Below are 18,775 nucleotides of genomic sequence, written 5' to 3'. Positions count from 1 at the left end.
TACTGTTGAAACACATTGCATTATCCAGTTATTCATTTGTAGTGAAATACTGAAATCTCAATTTTTTAGGATTAATTTGACGCAGTCCCATTCTAATCTATGATAGTAGGCATTCTCATGTCAATTTTATAGGCTATATAACCTATTTTTCCTTGCTTTTCATGGAGTAAAAGATTTCAAGGGAAATCCACCCGATGTTGTGAAAATGCAATCCCAATCTCCTGTATCTGGTGAAAGAAGTTCAAACCGTTAATAAAATCAATTAATTACATATGCATTGAGAACTTTAGAAAATACGTTCAAACAAATTTTCGAGCCATATCGAACACTAGCCATTTGGTCAAGTTTTCTTAAAATTGTAACTATTGAGCATAAAAGCCGAAAGAATAAGATAAAAACCGAGAAATAAAAGGGGCTTACAAATCTCACCCAGACGCCACCCCCATGAGGCTAGCTGACAAATTAACAACTGAACTTTAAGCGTCTTCATTTTGATTAATAAAAGCACAATTGGGGAAGAATACAAATACAAATGTCAAAAGAGGATATTACCATTAACATAAAAGTGGGGAGGTTTCAGCCATTTTGTAATCCTCAAGGGAGGTTTCAACAATTTATCCAAAGTACCCTTTCGGGGTTGAACAGGTTAGGTCTTTAAATCATAATCTATGATTTAGTCATCTAGCCCAAAATATCAATACACTACTGATCCTGTACATATGTATAAATGTTGTGTGGAGAGAATTAGAGAACTGACGCTTTTAGGGTAAAAGCCTTTAACCTCCCTTTAAGTTTGTGATAAATACTAAAATTCCCCCTTACATTTCAAAATGGATTAAGACCTTCCTTATTGGATGATGTCATTGGACTTGTATATATTTAACCAAGTTGGACTTATATATATTTAACCTAACCCTAGCCCAATCCTAACTTTTCGGGTTGTGCTGGGACTTATCAGCCAAATTGCCTACAATTTCTGATTGTGAAAGTAATGAATAAATGGAAAAAAATGATTTAAGTTAAATGTTTAAAAGAAGCATAGTAATTGTTTCTGATTATGGAATTAAAAATAAATTAGTGAGAATAATGGTTTTAAGTTTAATGCTCAAAGAAGCATGATAAATGAGAAGGGTTCCGAGATCTTATCTGTTTTTGGAGTTCTAATGAACAATCAATTTGTCAAATCTTCTCTGACAAATGTAATAAATTGACATTTTCTGTAACAAACAGTATGAAGGGAAGTTGAATTAGACTCCCACCGCCCACTTCTCGATATTAGAGAGAGAAAAAAAATCCAACCTCTGTTGCCTACAGAAGCTTATCAAAAAATGAACAAAAACAGTCTAATCCTTCAAGGCTTTTTAGGTATGATTCACCAGTCGTCCCTAGAAATTGTTAATGCGAAAGAAATCCGTGCAACCAAAATTTTCCCAACTATCGCAAATAATGTAGGTTCCGGTTATGTTGATGATGATGCAGCTTCAATGGCACTACCTAGTGGCCAAGCTGCTTCAACCAGGGAATTCCCATACTTCACTTTCTTCACCAATGTAATCTCTTGCCATGGATCTAGAGCTGTCCAAGGAACAACAGTAGCCAATATGGGAAGATTAGAATCCTTTAATAATGCTTGCCAGAGAAAAGTAAGAATGGATTTCCAGCAGTGGATGACCTATAACGTACCAAACCCATCTACAAGCAATGTGAACTGATAGACAAGGTCCATACATAGATAAGGTAAGTTATCTTTCTCAACATGCGGGTAGGTGGACTTAGCATCTGCAAGTTTAGTTTCACAAGCACGCTTTGCTGCCTCCTGGAACTCCACAGGGCGGACTTTGGCAACGGGCTGGTTGGGATCTATAAAACCAGCCTGTACATAGAAACACGATTCAGTCAGCATGGACACAAAGCAACAGAGCTGATGATGATGATGATGATAGAAGTTCTCATGGATCTAGATCAAGAATTTCTAATTACCTCAGCAGCCCTGTCAAAGAAAAATGAGGCAACAAATAAACTTTTCTGTCCATCCCCACCACCACCATTCCATACTCCACCAAAAGTGCACTTCATGTGTGTACATGCTGATTCATTAACTTTGAGAGCCTTAAAAGCAGCCCCTGTGCACTTGTCAATGTTGGAACCAGATGCAGAACTTGATACTTCATATTCATGGCCCCCGTATTTGTAGGACCCTTTAAGAAGAAAAGGGGGCATCATCTATCAGCAAAAATTATTTGGAGATGCCATTTGAAACCAAACATAAGAACAGGAATAATAAGGATTGCGTTCAAAACTGGAAGACAACAAGCATTGATTATCCCCTGGTAATTACCACTAGTTTTTGGCTTCTACAATTAACCAAATTCAGATTTGCTCCTCACAGAGTGGTTCTCACACCAACCTCACAAGCACTTGGAGCCACACATCTGGAACGTCTCTGTATTTGTAAGTTATCATTCATGGGGAGATGTTCCTAATGCACTGCCGCAACGTGCTGTGAGGTTGGTGTGAGGCACACTCTGTTAGGAGCAAATCCGAATTCCACTTATCACCATAATTATCTCAAATACTCCAAAGAATGGACAATCAACACATTTCCCTCACAATTAACCCTATCATTGAAGGAGGGGAGAAAGAAGCAACTCCTGAAATATTAGGATGGGTCATAGGGTTCCCAAATAGCAGGCAGAATAGAAGGTCAAGAAGTTCACTTTGCTTGACGAGATCACATGCTTATTTCCTACGTTGGGATGGCATGCAATGGAGATTTATCACTTAAAGGCTGCAATTTCAAAACATAATGAGCCAGGGCATTGTAGTTCTTGACTTGGCTATTTTAGTTGTTAAGCTTGCTTATATGCGAGATGCCTAGATCAGGCAGAGTAGGTATAAAATAAAAGGAGGTTATTGATGAAGTAAGTTGGGACCATATTAACATTAATATGTAAGAGGTTGTTGATGAAGTTGGGAGGTGTGACTTGGGAAGATCAACACTTTGGATAGCTTGCAAAAAAAAAAAAAAGACCTTCTTTGTATATCTTCCCCTAACTGCTGTGTTTTTGTGCAAGTCTAATGGGGAAAACTATTACCACTTACTATTCTCCTGCCCCTTTGCTGCAGATATCTGGGAAAGGTTTTTTTTTCTTTGTTTGGGCGCAGGTGGAGAATTTGCAAACAGAGGTGGAAAAGCTTTTCAACCCTTCTACTTTCACTTGGCCTAAGCAAAGGGAAGAATCAAGTAATTGCGTGTGAGAGCAGTAGTTTGAACTCTTTGGGAAGAGAGGAATGCTAGAATCTTCTTAGAAAAGGAAAGAGCATAGAAGCGGTAAAGGAATGTGTAATGGTCAGGGCTATTCAATGAATTAGAACCTGAGATTCCTTCTTGCAACTCATTTGATGATACTTGGAGAAATTGGAGGGAGGTGGCGAGAAGCTTTTCTAGAAAAGAAAGAGTGGAGATATCTTGAAAGCCTCTGGTTGCAGGACTTGTGAAATTGAACTTCAATGGGAGTAGCCAAGGCAATCCGAGCCCTCCAGGAATTGGAGGGTATTGAGAGAAGAATCTGTACATGTCATAGCTCTTTTCTCAGGACCAGTGAGATTGAACTTTGATGGGAGTAGCCAGGGCAATCCGAGCCCTCCAGGGCTCAGTTGTAATTTGTTTTCCTTTTGTTACTGTGGGAGGTTACATCTCATGCCTCTCCTTGAGAAGCTTGTACCATCTTATTTAATGATCTAATAAAATTTTATTTGGTTATCAAAAACAATCCGTAGGCTGTACTATAGTAGAAGCAATATAGTTCATTGAATGGCCTCTTTTTCTTTCTTCCATTCTTTTTTTTTTCTTTTGATTAGTAACTGTTACTTTACAACGTCATGTAGCCCAAAGAAAATGAAAGGGCCCTGGGCAGCAACAGCTGCCCAATTCCCTATCCCATTAGAGTGATATGTACAAGTCTAACTACTTAGGTTTGAGATAAATACTAGTTGACTTAGGACCATGAATAAAAACAAATCCTACTTGAATTAGGGTTATGATTCTGGCCTACTAGCATATATTTGACATGCCCAAATAACTCAACCAATTAGAACAACTCCTAGTATGTTTAGGAAAATGAACTATTAAGTAACTAGGAAAACCAAATCCTAGTACAACCAGGAAAGCCATTAATGACTCAAAACACACAATGAAAAACCACAGCAATGTCCCTGCATCAAAGATATTATGGGAAATGAAGATATACGTAGTACCATGATAGCCATTCAAAATGCATGGATTTTCAGAACTTCCCACAGCCTTCAGAATCTCTGCTCGGGCTGCTAATAAACCATAGTGCAAGTAACTGCAATACAAAATGCAACATGTAAAGAGGCACATACTTAACAGGTTGTTTTCAAGAAACCAAAGCAATATTTCAAAATATAAGTGTTTCATTCAAAATAACAATAATGGTCTTTCAAAGCTACCAAAGGATCCACCATGAAAAAATTGTCATTCAAGAGATCAGACATGATAGGAGAAACATTCTACTTAGCTTCTCAGGGCCTATTGGTAACTTGGTGTTGGAAACTTGTTAAATGCAGAATTGTTAGCACTAAAACACTTTTTAAAATTTTCTTCAACAGATAAAGAATTATATGTCAAAGGAGATTGTCTGGTGGTGGTAAAGTAGATGACATCAGGTGAAGATGCACCATGGATGCCGTGATTCTTGGTTAGAGAAGCAAGACCTCTAGCTATTAACCTGAATTGATCATTCAAGTGGATCCTTAGATCTGCAAATACCTTGGCAGATTCTCTATCTAGAATAAGAGCCACAACAGATAATCTTGCATGGGGTATTCCGGAATGGGAGAAGATTTATCAGGAATTTCTATATCAAGAATACAGGAGTATACTGTTGTCTTTGTTTGTAACCTGCTATTGTTTTGGATAGCAAGGATTTTTTCTATTCATAATGAAATTGTCTTTAATGTTTGATTATTAAAAAAATAACTAACAATAGAATTCATAACATCGATTAGCATAAGGAGATGGAAGACCTGTGGACATAAAGATAATATTTGGTTCCTTTAAGAAACAGTTCCTTCACATATGAATCCTCCCCATTCTTTACTGTTGGAGCCTTCTCAGCATCCTTCTCTGAGATTGCATATGCCATTTGGACAGATCCACCTCCAAGATCAACTATTCCCACTGTATTTGAGTATTTCTTTCCCACTCTTCCTAGTAGATAGTTTATGGTAACCTGTCCAGTTAGAAGCAATTTCAGTAAAGAATGCAAAACTATAACCAATGAAAATTATTAAGGTTTAGAAGAGAGTATATGACATGCAGGAATACATCATTGATACATAGTTAATTTACAATTATAAATGTTATAAATGTTGGGAATTGAGAAGCTTGCGTTTTTCTTTTCGATAACCGAACGTTATGTTGATAATATTTCATAAATCCCGAGAGAATGAATGGCTAAAAGAACCAGACATTTTTAAGATAATAAAAAATATTAATAATAAGTACAAAGATGCACTGAAAGAACAAGATCTTTTTATTGGTAGCTTTCATTTTTTATAAGATATGATGAAAAAAGAAGAAGAATGCTAGTGTCTTCTTGGACATAAAGAAGAAACATGCGCCAGAAGTAAACATACTCCTAAATCAAATCTCTTTGAGGAGATTTCCATACTTTCAGACAAATTAATACAGGATCATAGACACTGTTGACATGTATCGCACTTCTTTCTTTCTTTGTTTTTTTTTTTTTTTTTGAAAAGAGGTAACTTTCAAAAGAGGGGTGTACATGAAGGATGTACAAAAGAAAAAAATAAAACAAAACATTTGCAGCATAGAAAACAATTCTGTAACACACATTCAAAACACCTAGAGATGCTACTAGAGAAAACTTGATATCCTACAAGCCCAAACCCAAAAAAATACTGAGTTGATACAAATGCCAATAACATTGAGCAAATTGTTACCCAAGAAGTCTGCTGCCAATTCATGTAGACTCTATGTTATATGCAAGAATGTCAATGGACCGGATATCCCTCCAATCCATTGTTGAGAGTGTAAGGGCATTTTTGTCTTGCTATGTGTTTCTGTATTAGGGCACCTAGTTATGTGCATTTTTGTAATTTCTTCATTATAGTCAAATACTTTGTTTCTGGGTGTGAACGTAGCACACCTCATTGCTTATTCTCTTTCCTTTTTTTCTTTCTTTCTTTATCACATAATCATTTGTTAACTTGGTGTGAACAGTAACACACATCATTCTCTCGACAAACTCTTCTTCTTCTTCTTCTCCTCTCCTCTCCTCTTCTCTTTTCTTCTTTTCTTTCTTTCTTTATTACACAATTGTTTGTAACTTGGTATCAGAGCACTTTGAGATCAAGGGACTCTTCTGCTGCCAGTTGTGACTCACAAGTAGAGCTACCGTTTCGGATGCATATTGATCACCTAAGTTTTAGAAGAATTTTGATATATGTTTCATGGTCGGTTGAAGGTGTTTGAGATTTTTTTTTTTTAATTTTTGGATGAAAAATGGTGAAAATCCAGATCTGAAGTTTAGGGCTGTGTGATCGTGTGGTGGGTTGGTTACCTCTAAAATCTCTTGTTTCTAGATCGTGGGAATTTCTGAGCATGCAGGAGGTAATCCCCAAATTTTTAGAGCCCTAAATTTTTTTTTGAGGAATTTCTTCCTCTTTTTTTTCCTTCAGCACTTGTTTTCTCCCATTTTATTGTTGTAACCCTCGTTCAACCTTGTGAGAAGGGGCTTTGGGTTTTTAGCTGGTGTTGGAATACTGTGGTGTTGGTGAGAAAAGCTTTTTGGAAGGGTTGTGATCGATGTACTCACACAAATATGTATGTGTGCCTATCTATGTCTTCTCGGGAGGTAATGATAATGCCGGTGGATAGATTACTACTGCCAAACTTGATGGAACAAATTTCCTTGAACAGTCCCAATCAACTAAGCTTACAATCAGTGGGGAGAGGTAAGCTTGGGTTTATTACTGGTAAGGAAGCTAAACCAAAACCTAAAGATCCAAATCATTCCAAATGGGAGGGATAATCCGTTGGTCATGTTATGGCTTGTATGCTCTATGTAGCCATAAATTGCCCATAACTATGTGTTCCTCTCAACAGCCAAGGATATTTGGGACTAGTTAACTGCCACTTATTCTCAAGCTAGAAACACTGCTAAAATCTATTAGTTGTAGAGAGAAGCGTGTAGTATGTGTAAGGGGGAAAGGTTGGTGGCTATGTATTTCTCTTCCCTAGAATAAATTTGGGAAGAAATTGATCATTTAGAGGCTTTGGTGTGGAAGGATCCTTGGATGTTGAACAATACAAGAAGTACATTGAGAAGAACAGAGTTTTTGATATACTTGCTGGACTAAATGCTGACTATGACTTCACCAGGCAGCACATTCTTAGTACCGATATCTTGTCATTCTCTAGAGTATATTCCCTTGTGCAAAATGAGAAGTGTAGGAGGAATGCTATGATGCAGGTACCTATAGTTAAACACATTGCCCTTGTGTCCACCAAGCCCAAACAGAGTTCCGGTAAACCTATATTTGAAAAGCCTAAAGAGAGATTATTTGTGAATATTGCAAGAAGTTGAAGCACACTGCACACCAAGGATAGGCACTAGAAATTGAATTCCCCCATTTGAAGCCTAAGAAGTTTAAAACTAGAAGGGAAATGCTCATGTTGCTATAGGCAACCATGATGCTTAGACTCATATGCCTGAGAGAAATCCTCCTGCTCAGGCATCTACTCATGACACCTCTGATGTGATGGACAAACTCAGATGCATCTTTCATCAACTTGAAATGAGCGGGCTACCCCACATCTACTGTCTCACATGCACCTTTCAGTGCCTTTGCAAAATCAGGTATTGCACTTACATGCCTCATCCCCTAGCTCTTGGATAGTTGACATAGGAGCCAATGATCATATGACTGGTATGCCTTCCTACTTCACCACTTATACATTATTTTCAGAGAAAGGTAAGACTACCATTGCCAATGGATCTCAAACTCCAATTTTGGGTAAAAAAACTTACCAACAACCTTTCTTTGAACTCTGTATTCCATGTTCCATAATTCATAGAAATCTTTGTCTATTAGGTCCCCTTACCAAATCTCATAATTGCTCATTTGCTCTATAACCTTCTTTCCTTCTCATTGTGTTTTTTAGGATCTGAATATGGGGAAGATTATTGGTAGTGGACATGAAGCCAATGGAGTTTATCTTCTTGATCAGTCCCAAAGTTAGGGTTAATGTGTCAGTCTGAGTCCTATCACGATGAGAAACTAGGTTGAAACTTGGGCATATGCTTTGGTTCACTAAAGTTTTTGTTTCCTTTTTGTTTTGAGTTTGCATCTAGTTCTGATCTATAGTGTGAAGTTTGTCAACTATCAAAGCAATGTACAACCACATATTTTGCAAGTAACAAAAGTAATATTGCCTTTCATTTAATATATGCTGATGTTTGGGGACTTTATTCTATTCCTTGTATGGGTGGCTACAAGTACTTCATTTTTTTTATTGATGACTACTCACGGTATACTTGGTTGTATTTGATGAAGAGCTGGGATGAAATGCCTTTAATTGTTAAAAACTTCTTCAATATGGTGGAGACCTAGTTTGAGAAAAAGATAAGATTATCATATCTGGCAATGCCAAGGAATACTTCAAGAAGCACTTACAAGCCTTCCTTAAAGAGAAAGGGGTAATTCACAAGAATAGGGGTCCAAATGGACTGAATCATGATCTGACTCAATCCAAATCTAATCCTATTTTTGTCAGATTTGATAATCTCCTACGGAATTTTCAGATCGGATAATAGGGTCCGATTGAAAATCAGTTCGGATTCGGATCACCCCTATCCAATATGAAAGAATTCGATCCTATTATAAATGTTTGTATTGCATTTTTTGTATTTTTTTATAAAAAAGACATGTATATATTAATATATATGATAAAAAAAAGTTGAAAAAATACTTGTATTTTTTGTTTTTCTTTATATAAACTGTTACATTTTTTCTTTTAATAATTTATTAAAATTTTTATAAAATAAATCGGATCAGATCAGATTCAGATATCTGACATCCTTAATAGATTCAGATTTGAATCATCATTTGTGAGATCCAATCAGATCTTGATTTTGGACCGGATCTAGGATTTGTGTTATCAAATCAAATTCGGATATACCTCGATTCAAATCCGATCCGATCCGTTTGCATCCCTACACCAAAGTTCTTGTCCTCGTACTCCCTAACAAAATGGGGTATCAGAAAGAAAAAACATACATGTGGTTGAAGTGGCCAGAGGACTGTTATTCCACATGCATGTTTCAACTCGATTTTGGGGGGATGCTGCCCAAACGGCTGTACATCTTATTAATAGACTTCCCCCATGTAACCTTCATGTCCAGTCTCCTTATCAGCTTCTTTTTCCCAATGAGGATGACTTCCACCTCCCTCTCAAGGTCTTTTGGTGTGTCTGCTTTGTCCATGACATGAGTTCTTCTAGGTTGAAATTTGACCCAAAGCCTATCAAGTGTGTCTTCTTTGGGTATTCTTCAATTTAAAAGGGGTATCACTACTATGATCCTTGTTTTGGTAAGAGATATGTGTCCAAAGATGTCAGCTTCTTTGAGTTTACTCCCTTCTCCTCCTCTTGTCCTTCTCTTCAAGAAGAGAATGTTAGTGAAGATCATATTCCTTTTGTCATGATTGTTCTTGTGTCAGCTACAATTGATATTGTTGGTCCCTCCTCTTCTCCTCCCGTATAAGGTGGTTGGTAGTAGTGCTCCTCTTGTACCTCTTCCTCTGCCTCCTATTCCTCGGTGTTGGCACTAGTGGTTTGTCAGATGAAAAAAGAGAATAACTCTGGAAATTAAATGTCCATTACAATCTAACTTCCTAGACTTAGGCAATTTGGAACCTAAACTTCTTGCTTTTGATGCTTGTGTTGAATATGTTACTGAGCTTCCTAATGTGAGCTCTAACCTTAACCTCCCTATTACAATTCATAAATCAAAAAGAACATGTTCTAAATATCCTATCCCAGATTATATCTCTTATGACACCTTACCACCTTTTTATTGTGCTTATATCTCTATCATTCCTTTTGTTTTATCCCTCATAGTGTTATCGAGGCACTGCAATTTCCTCGTTGGAAGGATGCTATGAATCATAAAATGGAGGCTCTTGAAAAAAAAAAAAACAAACATGGGAAATTGTTTCTCTCCCAAAAGGTAAAGTTCCTATTGGATATAAGTGCGTAAACACTATGAAGCATAAAGTTGATGGATCAATTGAAAGGTATAAAGCTCACCTTATGGTGAAAGGGGTACACTCAGTCTAGGAAGAGGCACGAGATGTTACCTCCCCTGAGGACTGAAACATATACACTAAACATGCCCAAGCCTGAAACACAAATTACAAAGTAGCCCAAAACAGATCTCCCCTTAACACCCCTTGCTTGGCCAGAGAACCAGCCATTACAATTGCTGACCTGCTGACCCACTGACCCACTGAAACCTGACAACCATATTTCTTGTCATCCATTTAACTTTCTTTAACAGGTCCCTATAGCCCCAACAAGCTGTATTTGGGCTATTCAACCAACCCACTACTACCTTGGAATCCCCTTCTACTAACAAATTGTTCCCTCTGAATCCCACCAATTCCGGATGGCCCTAGGTTACCTTGGCAGCTGCCATCAAAATTCAATTTTACCACTCCATCCGGTGGGGGTTTCCATTTAACTTGTAATTTGTTCTTGGTAGATACTGTAGAAGCCACTAGAAGCCACTGCTTCTCAGTTTCTCCTTAAGTCGTCAAAGGAGAAATCTACCAACAATTGTGAAGATTTCAATTGTCCTTGTCAATATGCATTCCTTGATTTCAACAAGACTTCTTTCCTTTTCTTGAAATATTCTAGCATTTCTCTCCTCCCATAAAATCCACAAAGTAGCGGCTCTAATACATTTCCACAGTAGCTTCCCTCTTTTTGTCAATCTCCCAAGAGCAGTCAGAGTGAACAACAGCTTTACTTCAGAGGGCAAGTTCCTCCAGCATAGAGGTGGCCACAAGACAAGCTCTTCACGAGCCGAGCTCTTCACGAGCTACTCGAGCTTGGCTTGTGAAAAGCTCGGCTCGGTTTAGCTTCAATCGAGCTTCGAGCCGAGCTCGAGCCCAATTTACAAGCTCGATTAATAAACGAGTCACGCTCAAGCCTAATAGAGCTCGGCTCGCGAGCCGAGCTCGAATATATATATATATATATAGAAAGAGAGAGAGAGAGAGAGAGAGAGAGAGAAAAATAACATATATAATAAAAATGTTATAATTCTTAATTTTTAAATATCAAATAAAAATATTTTTATATATAATTTTTTATTTTTATAAAACATTTTTTTCTCAAATCGAGCTCAAGCTTACAAGTTTTTGACTCGAGCCGAGCTCGAGCCTCGTACTATTCGACTCAACTCGGCTCGAATCCACCCCAGTCCTGCACCCAAATAAGGAAACAACCCAATTCCAAATATTGGCAACAAAGGAGCGTGATATCAGCAAATGGTTACAGTCCCCACCCTTCACTTTACACATAAGCACCAATTTGGGGATAGACACATAAAAGGTTTCTTTTTTTGATAATTGACACATAAAAGGTTTCTTCTTTTGCAAGTTTTCCACAATATTGATCTTACCATAATAGGCTTCCCAACAGAACACTGCTATTTTGGGGGATATTTGCCTTAACCAAACCTCTTTAACAAGGAAGACTTGAAAGGAAGGGTTAGAGCAAAGGGCTTTAAAGAAAGATGCACAAGTGAAGGAGCCAACCAGGGTTAGGGTCCAAACTCTTTTATCCGGGTTAGTGGGGTCCAAACACACCAAATCTAGAAGCAATAATAGCTCTGAAACACAATGAAATTCTTCATCCCTTAACCCTCTTTGAACAATCTTATGGTATTGATTACTAGGAAACCTTTGCTCCTATAACCAAGATGAACTCAACTCTAATGATTACGACTATAGTTGCCCACTATTCTTTTCCCTTGTATAAAATGGATGTTAAGAATGCCTTCTTTAATGGTGACCTTCAGAAGATGTTTACATGGATCTTCCTCTAGGAGTGAACATCCCAAGAAGTGAAGGAAAGGTTTGCTGCTTGAAGAAATCCCTTTATGGCCTTAAATAATCACCTAGAGTTTGGTTTAACAGATTTAGAAAGGCAATCTTGAAAATTGGCCTCATGCGATCTCAAGCTAACCATACCTTGTTCAGAAGGAGAGTCAATGGCCATGTGACTATGTTGATAGTATATGTCGATGATATTGTTATCATAGGGGATGATTTCTCAGGTATTGTTGAATTTAATTCTTTCTTTGCTATTAAATTTGAAATTAAGGATCTTGGAAATCTCTGGTACTTATAGGTAGGGATGGCAATTTTCCCTATCCCCAACGGGGACCCGACTTCCCCCATCGGGGAATTATTTTAGCGGGGTGGGGATGAGGGCGGGGATTAATGGGAATCCCAGATTGGGGTCGGGGTCGGGATCAGGGATGGGGATCGAGGTCCCCGCCTAAAATTTTTATTTATTGTAAGTAAATTTATTTTTCAAATAAATGTCTTTATCTAAAAAATTTTGGGGACTCGGGTCCTCGTGGGGAACCCATCCGTCGGGGATCGGGGATGGAAGACAATTTTTATCCTCAACGGGGATCGGGGACAAGGACATGGTTAATTTCATAATGTTCTTGATTTGTTTCAAGAAATAGGAAGATTGGATTGTAAAAAAGATGAAATTCCAATTGATCACAATCATAAGTAGGGAGTTGATGATGGAGATGCTCTTCCTAAAAAAGGTGTGTATCAGAGACTTGTTGGTCACCTTCTCTACTTATGTTTGACTAGAACTGATATATCATAGGCTGTGAGTGTGGTCAATCAATATATGCATAAGCCCAAATCTTCTCATGGGCATCTCGAAGGTGAGGCCTACACTGATGTTGATTGGGCAAGTCCTATTGATGATAGGCACTCTACTTTTGGTTACTATACCATGGTGGGTGGTAATGTTTTATCTTGGAGAAGTAAGAAGCAATCTGTTGTGGCTTGATCTAGTGTAGAGAAAGAGTACAAAGCTATGGCTCATGGAATTTTTGAATTGTCACAGTTGGTTTTCCGCTAACTAGCTCCATTTTAGTAATTCTATTGGCATTTTTTACTACCTAGTTGTTTGACATGGTTGATTCCTCGGTTCAGTGATTGTGATTGGCCTTTTGATGGCTAACTTCAATTCTTTAGCTTGATATGTGTTGGCTTTCCATTTTCCAACTTCAGTTTGGTAATCTTCCAACTTCAGTTTGGTAATCACTAGATCATGATTTGGCTCTACTTTGTCTTTCCGGCACAAGTTCATATCACTTTATTACCTGATGGTTCAGGGTTACCAAAGGAACTCCCATCAAAGTTCAATTTAATTCTGTTATTACTCAGTGGAGCCCATTGTTCTTGTGTTTTGATCCTCAACGTAGGGAAAGTTGCTATCAAATGTCAGCCTCTAATCATGTCATCCACATTATAACCCTTAAAGATCTCCATTGTTTTGACCCAATCAATTGCTTCAAAGAAATCCTTTCTAGTTTCTATTAGGGCATCCCAAGACCTGTGTTGCTCCTTGAACGGTCTATTGTTTCTCACCTCCTATACTCTCCAAATAATTTGCAGCATCTTAAGGTAGCATCCACTTGCATCCAAAGAGAGAGTAGAAGCATTCCCAAACATGAGACAAAAATAGGCAACAGATTAGTATATGGGAGAGGGTCTCAGCACTAACTTTGCACAAGATACAAATATGGGGTGATAGACAGCTGTTAGGCCTTCTCTTTTGGAGCATATCAAAAATGTTAAATTTCCTGAGACATCTAAATATCTAATTGCTGAAAGGTATTGTGCCAGTGGCTAGGACGCTGAAAGCTTTTCTCAGCCCTATGGCTGTGGTGTTTAGAGGGGTATTTAGAAACCATCAAGGTTTGGTGGTTGTGATGTATTCAGGTCCAGCAGGTTTAGGAGATTCAGTCAAGGCAGAAACCATGGCACTTCTACAAGGATTGAGATTAGAATAACAGCATGATCTCAGAAATTTGGAAGTTCAAGATGATTCACTGATAGTAATTCATTGGGCAAAGCACCTTGGAATACAGACATGCATTTAGGGAGATCAATGTGATTGCAAAGAAATTAAATACATGCTTCAGCTGGGTGAGAGGAACTGCAAATGGGGTAGTAGATGCATTAGCTAAACAGGGAGTAAATAGGCAAAGTATTTTCTGGGCACACTTGTAAACAGTGTACTGATGGGGTATTTGAATCTGCCATCAGTTGTATTAAGATGAAATCTTTAATTATTAATGAAATCCTTTTGCTGATAAAAAAAAGTGGCTATTGGAGGAGGGGGAGAAACATGGAATGAAGAAGATGAAGGTCAAGAGGAAGGTCTAGAGGAGGAGGATTGAGGAGAGAGCTAGTATTGATTAGTGTTCCAGAAAGGTGGAGATGCGTGGGAGTCTTTTGAATTGGGGGAAAAAGGTGTTTTTGTTGTCCTCTATTTCAGTCTGTTGGTTTTTGGATGTTGGAGGTCCAGGGTGTTGTTTGTTTTGATTTTGGTAGGTGTTTCGAGTGTCCAGTGTTTGTCTTTCTCTCTCAGGCAATTTCTTATCACCTCCCATTGTATTCTTTTTCTTTTATGAATTAAAGTTTATTTTTCCAAAAAAAAAAGTTTTTGGAAGGATCATGGTGTGAAGATATAGGCCCTTGAAGGTTTTGTTTCCATATCTGTTTTCAACGGCTGACAATAAGGAAGCTTCAATAGATGATACTTTTGTTTTGAAGAGGGAGTCACTCACTTGGACCCCATCCTTGAGAGAAGGAGTTTCAATGATTGGGTGCTGCTACAGGTTGTTGACTTTCTTGCTTTGCTCTAGAGCCAGAGGATTAATTTGTGGGCCTAAGATTCCAGGTGTTGGAAATGGTCTCAATCAGGTTTATTTTCAGGTAAGTCTTTCTATCATGGTCTGATTGGACCTATCAGCTCCTCCTTCCCAAGTAAGGCTATTTAGGCAATGCTGCCCCCTCAGGGACCAAGTTCTTTACCTGAGCAGTGGCATGGGAGGAAAAGTCTAACCAAAGAATTGTTGGTGAAAAAGGGAGAAAATATTCCTGAAATGTTATGTCCTTTGTGCAACCTGGAACCCGAGGCATATAGCCACATCTTTCTTCACTGCAGCTTCTCTTCTAGAATCTGGTTGCACTTCACCAAGCCTATTCCCTTCCACTGATACTTCCCCACTTCTGTTTCAGCTTTATTAGCAGAATGGTGCATCTATGGAATGAACAAAAGAGGCAAATGTTTTATGGTCAGCTGTCCCTTTGGCAATTCTTTGGGATATCTGGCTTGAAAGGAGCTCTAGATTTTTCTTTTCAGAAAAGGAATCTAAGTGGACAGTAATCAATGTAGTTGTTGGGGTGATCACAAGTTGGTTGTCCACTCTAAATATGTTTAAAGGAAACTATCTCCTACTCTTTTTTGGCCGTTGAGTTTCTTGGGGGTCCTTAATTTCGTTGTCCAGATGTACCATAGCTTGTAGACATCAATTCCTTTAGTTTTTTCTACTTTCATTTAGTCTCTTGTAAGTACACAATGCTATTTCTTGTCCTTTTTGTTGTCTCTACTAATTCTGTACTACTAACTTCTTTATCCATCTTCAGTTCTTCACCCAAGAAGGTACAGGAACCTTTGCTAACTTCTCACAACTGATGTCATAGCACATGTTCCAAGGGAACTTGATTTTTTAAATAACCAATAATTAATACCTTGATTTAAATGAAATGGAAAATGAGAATAGAGAATAGAAAAAATCACCAACCCAAATGATGAATTCTACATGTTTCTAAAGAATGAGAAATTGAATGAAGCTTAGAAAGGGCTATGCATCTAAAGAAAGAAAGGTATAATTCATAAAGCATCATAATCCTCTCTTTACAGTCTCCCAAAGTCAATCATCATTACATTTAAGATTGCACAGCAGGATTTCATCTATAACGGAAAAATTACTCCTTCATAGTCAACTAGGTAGTTTGTGATGCAGTCTGTGAATCTTTATGTATATAGAGTGAAGTTCAAAATGGCATACCCACTGAAAAGCGCCTTCCTGAGTTCCATCTAGAACAGAAACCCACTCTGGTTTTGACTTCAGGGAACTTTTGTCTTCAAGAAAATCCCTGACCTAAAACGAAGTATTTTAAACCATGAGTAGGAGTACCTATTCGAGTGTTTATAAGAAAAGGCAATATAAGCATATGCATATACACACTGACATAAGTCATAAAAGCAAAGGGGGAACAACATGAGATTTACCGCTTGCAAAATTCTATCTGAAGCATCACCTTCCAATGCCCTCAGACCTGCCGTTGCCTGAATATGCATTGAAGTCAATCAGAGCGGACAACATGTATGGAAGACTTGCATAGGTTAAACATTTTATAACAGAAAAGTGAAACAAAAGAAAAAAGATATCATAAGTACACACCCCAACTCTGACTGGTGTCTTGTGACGCAAATCTTTAGGAACAACATCTTCTGCTTGCTCCAAAAGAGATAGCAGAGAATCTGCAGCCTTCTGGGGATCGTTGGCATATGCACTCAAACCTGGTTTTTTCTGCAACAACAATGAACCATAATGAACATAGTAAAAATGCATGCTAGACATGTACATCATAGGATGGGCCTCATAAATGTTAACATGAAAATGTCTTCATTTATCTCTAATTATGGGGGCTAAAATAAGTGGAGACAGAAAACATTCAGAGAACAGAGCAAGAAGCCAGAAACATAGAAGAAAAAAGAGCATTCTGCTAGGTTGTCTAAATAGAGGAAAAACGTTTTTGTTGTTCGTCTTGTGGTGAAGCCAAGGCAAGTATCAGCGTTATATGGTAAAGATTTTTAGAAGGAATAAAAGTGTCTATGGTTTAAAACAAATAAATCACCAAAACAAAACCTAGCAGATAAGCCCCAAAAGCAGAAACCTGTAATTGTCTAAACCAGAGCCATCAAAACAGTAGAAAATTAGAAATCAAGGATTAAAGAAACTGAAAGACCTACTGGGAATTATAGTTATGTAGTTCATTGCAGCATATACTCTGTATTCCAATTCAATCCCAATAACATGCACAGAATAGGGTCAACCATAGTTATCTGAGAATCTTCTCTAAACCCATTGCATTACAACGAACAAATTCCACTTCCATTTCCGATCCAAACGTAAACCTATTATTTGAATCCAAGTTTAGTTGTTCTAAAGGAGCCAAAGAAGCACTAAAATTCCAACCTCAGGACGTCAATCAAAAAGAGGTAATAAACATTCTAATTCTGTAGAGCATAGGACAAACAGATCTGCGAATCCGAATTCCGATTCTAATAGATGGAATCGTACAATCCAATTCGAATTCCATGAACCAGATAGGCCCTTGGAATAGTCATCTGAAAATGTCCTCTTTGAAAAAGAAACATTGCATTGCAGCAAATTTCATTTCTATTTCCACTATTTGATCAAAACAGAAGTTACCTGTACGAAGAGCTCGAGATCTTTTCTGATGGGAACGAGATTCAGACTTTCGTCGAAGCAATACACGTGAACTCTGCTACCAGAGCTTCCGGCGTCAAAAATAACCGCATAAGACCGGGATCTCCGGTGCTCAGGGGAGCCCCTACGCCCGAGACGAACATTATCGGATTCGACGGAGATGAGATCATCGGAGGGGGATCGTGGCATGAGGAAGAGAACGAAAGAGATAAGAAGGAGCGGGACAGAGACGACGAGGATGATCCCCCTGTACCTATGCAGCTTGTCGGAGAAGGAATCTTGCTGTCTCGATCGTTTCAGCATCTTCTCCAGTTGGTCTGGATCGGACAGGGGATGAATGTGTGAATCTGCTAAATCGGCGGCTGACGGTGTTCTATACCGGATCCGGCCGTTTCCAGGTGCCTTTAAGGACTGGGCTTCCTGTAGAGGCTCCAGCTCTTCTTCTCTTCCAGTGAACAGATAAAACAAATGAGAGAAGGAATTAATCCAAAGTGTGGTTCGAGATGGTAATGGGGTTAGAGAGAGACGAGTGGAGATGAAGCAATCGTCGCAGGAGTGATGCTCTCTTGCAACGACTGATGGCCAATACCAACGACAAGGTTGGAGGTTGGCCCTTCTGCGTGGAGGCAGAGGACTTGGGACTTGGATTCTGCAGTGCTAGCACCAGAATGACGCCGGTGGGATAAATCAGCCAATCAGGATCGAAGATTTTGTTTTAATTTGTTACATATTTATGTAATAGAAATGTATCAATAACAAACGCGTAAAGTTGTAAACCAAACTGGAGCCTAATTTGCCACTTGTCATCTAAGTAGAATATGACGAATTACCATCGTATCAAATGAACCCACGGCATACAATTTGAGAGCGGATGCACGGTGGAAATGATTGTAAAATCGGTGTGAGACGCACTCATCAATGAGTAGATCCCATTTTATACAATCTTCACTCATCCAAATGTACAATGAAAGACGACTGTACTTTTACGACATGATACCGGAATCACCTGTAACTAGTATCTTAAAATCGGTAGCCATGTGCCTATATTTACGGAGCGTTCTGAATGTTATTTTTTTTATCAAATTGTAAATTCATTT

At 38.3% G+C, this 18,775-nt stretch overlaps 1 protein-coding gene across 1 annotated transcript; it reads right to left on the bottom strand.

Annotated features, from left to right (window-relative positions):
* Positions 1-1,119: 1,119 nt before the first annotated feature.
* Positions 1,120-18,586, bottom strand: LOC148844451 (putative apyrase 1). The gene is made up of 9 exons (XM_088953397.1): positions 17,661-18,586; positions 16,626-16,754; positions 16,454-16,510; positions 16,230-16,322; positions 5,050-5,255; positions 4,258-4,349; positions 1,981-2,198; positions 1,684-1,873; positions 1,120-1,575 (listed from the first exon to the last, which is right to left on the bottom strand). Exons 1-9 carry the CDS (start codon positions 17,979-17,981, stop codon positions 1,460-1,462), a joined length of 1,422 nt encoding a protein of 473 aa, XP_088809523.1. The 5' UTR covers positions 17,982-18,586; the 3' UTR covers positions 1,120-1,459.
* Positions 18,587-18,775: the final 189 nt, after the last annotated feature.

Source organism: Nelumbo lutea, chromosome 7, assembly GCF_056320005.1.
Source record: "Nelumbo lutea isolate HS-2025 chromosome 7, American lotus-T2T, whole genome shotgun sequence".
NCBI lineage: Eukaryota > Viridiplantae > Streptophyta > Magnoliopsida > Proteales > Nelumbonaceae > Nelumbo > Nelumbo lutea.
This window is presented reverse-complemented; position numbering and strand designations above follow the sequence as displayed.

Coding starts and splice junctions, on each gene's coding strand:
- LOC148844451 (XM_088953397.1), bottom strand. CDS start 17,981: ATGCTGAAACGATCGAGACAGCAAGATTCCTTCTCCGACAAGCTGCAT. Junction 16,755..17,660: donor ATCTCGAGCTCTTCGTACAG/GTAACTTCTGTT, acceptor TTGTTGTTGCAG/AAAAAACCAGGTTTGAGTGC. Junction 1,576..1,683: donor ATTGCTTGTAGATGGGTTTG/GTACGTTATAGG, acceptor TTCCTTGGACAG/CTCTAGATCCATGGCAAGAG.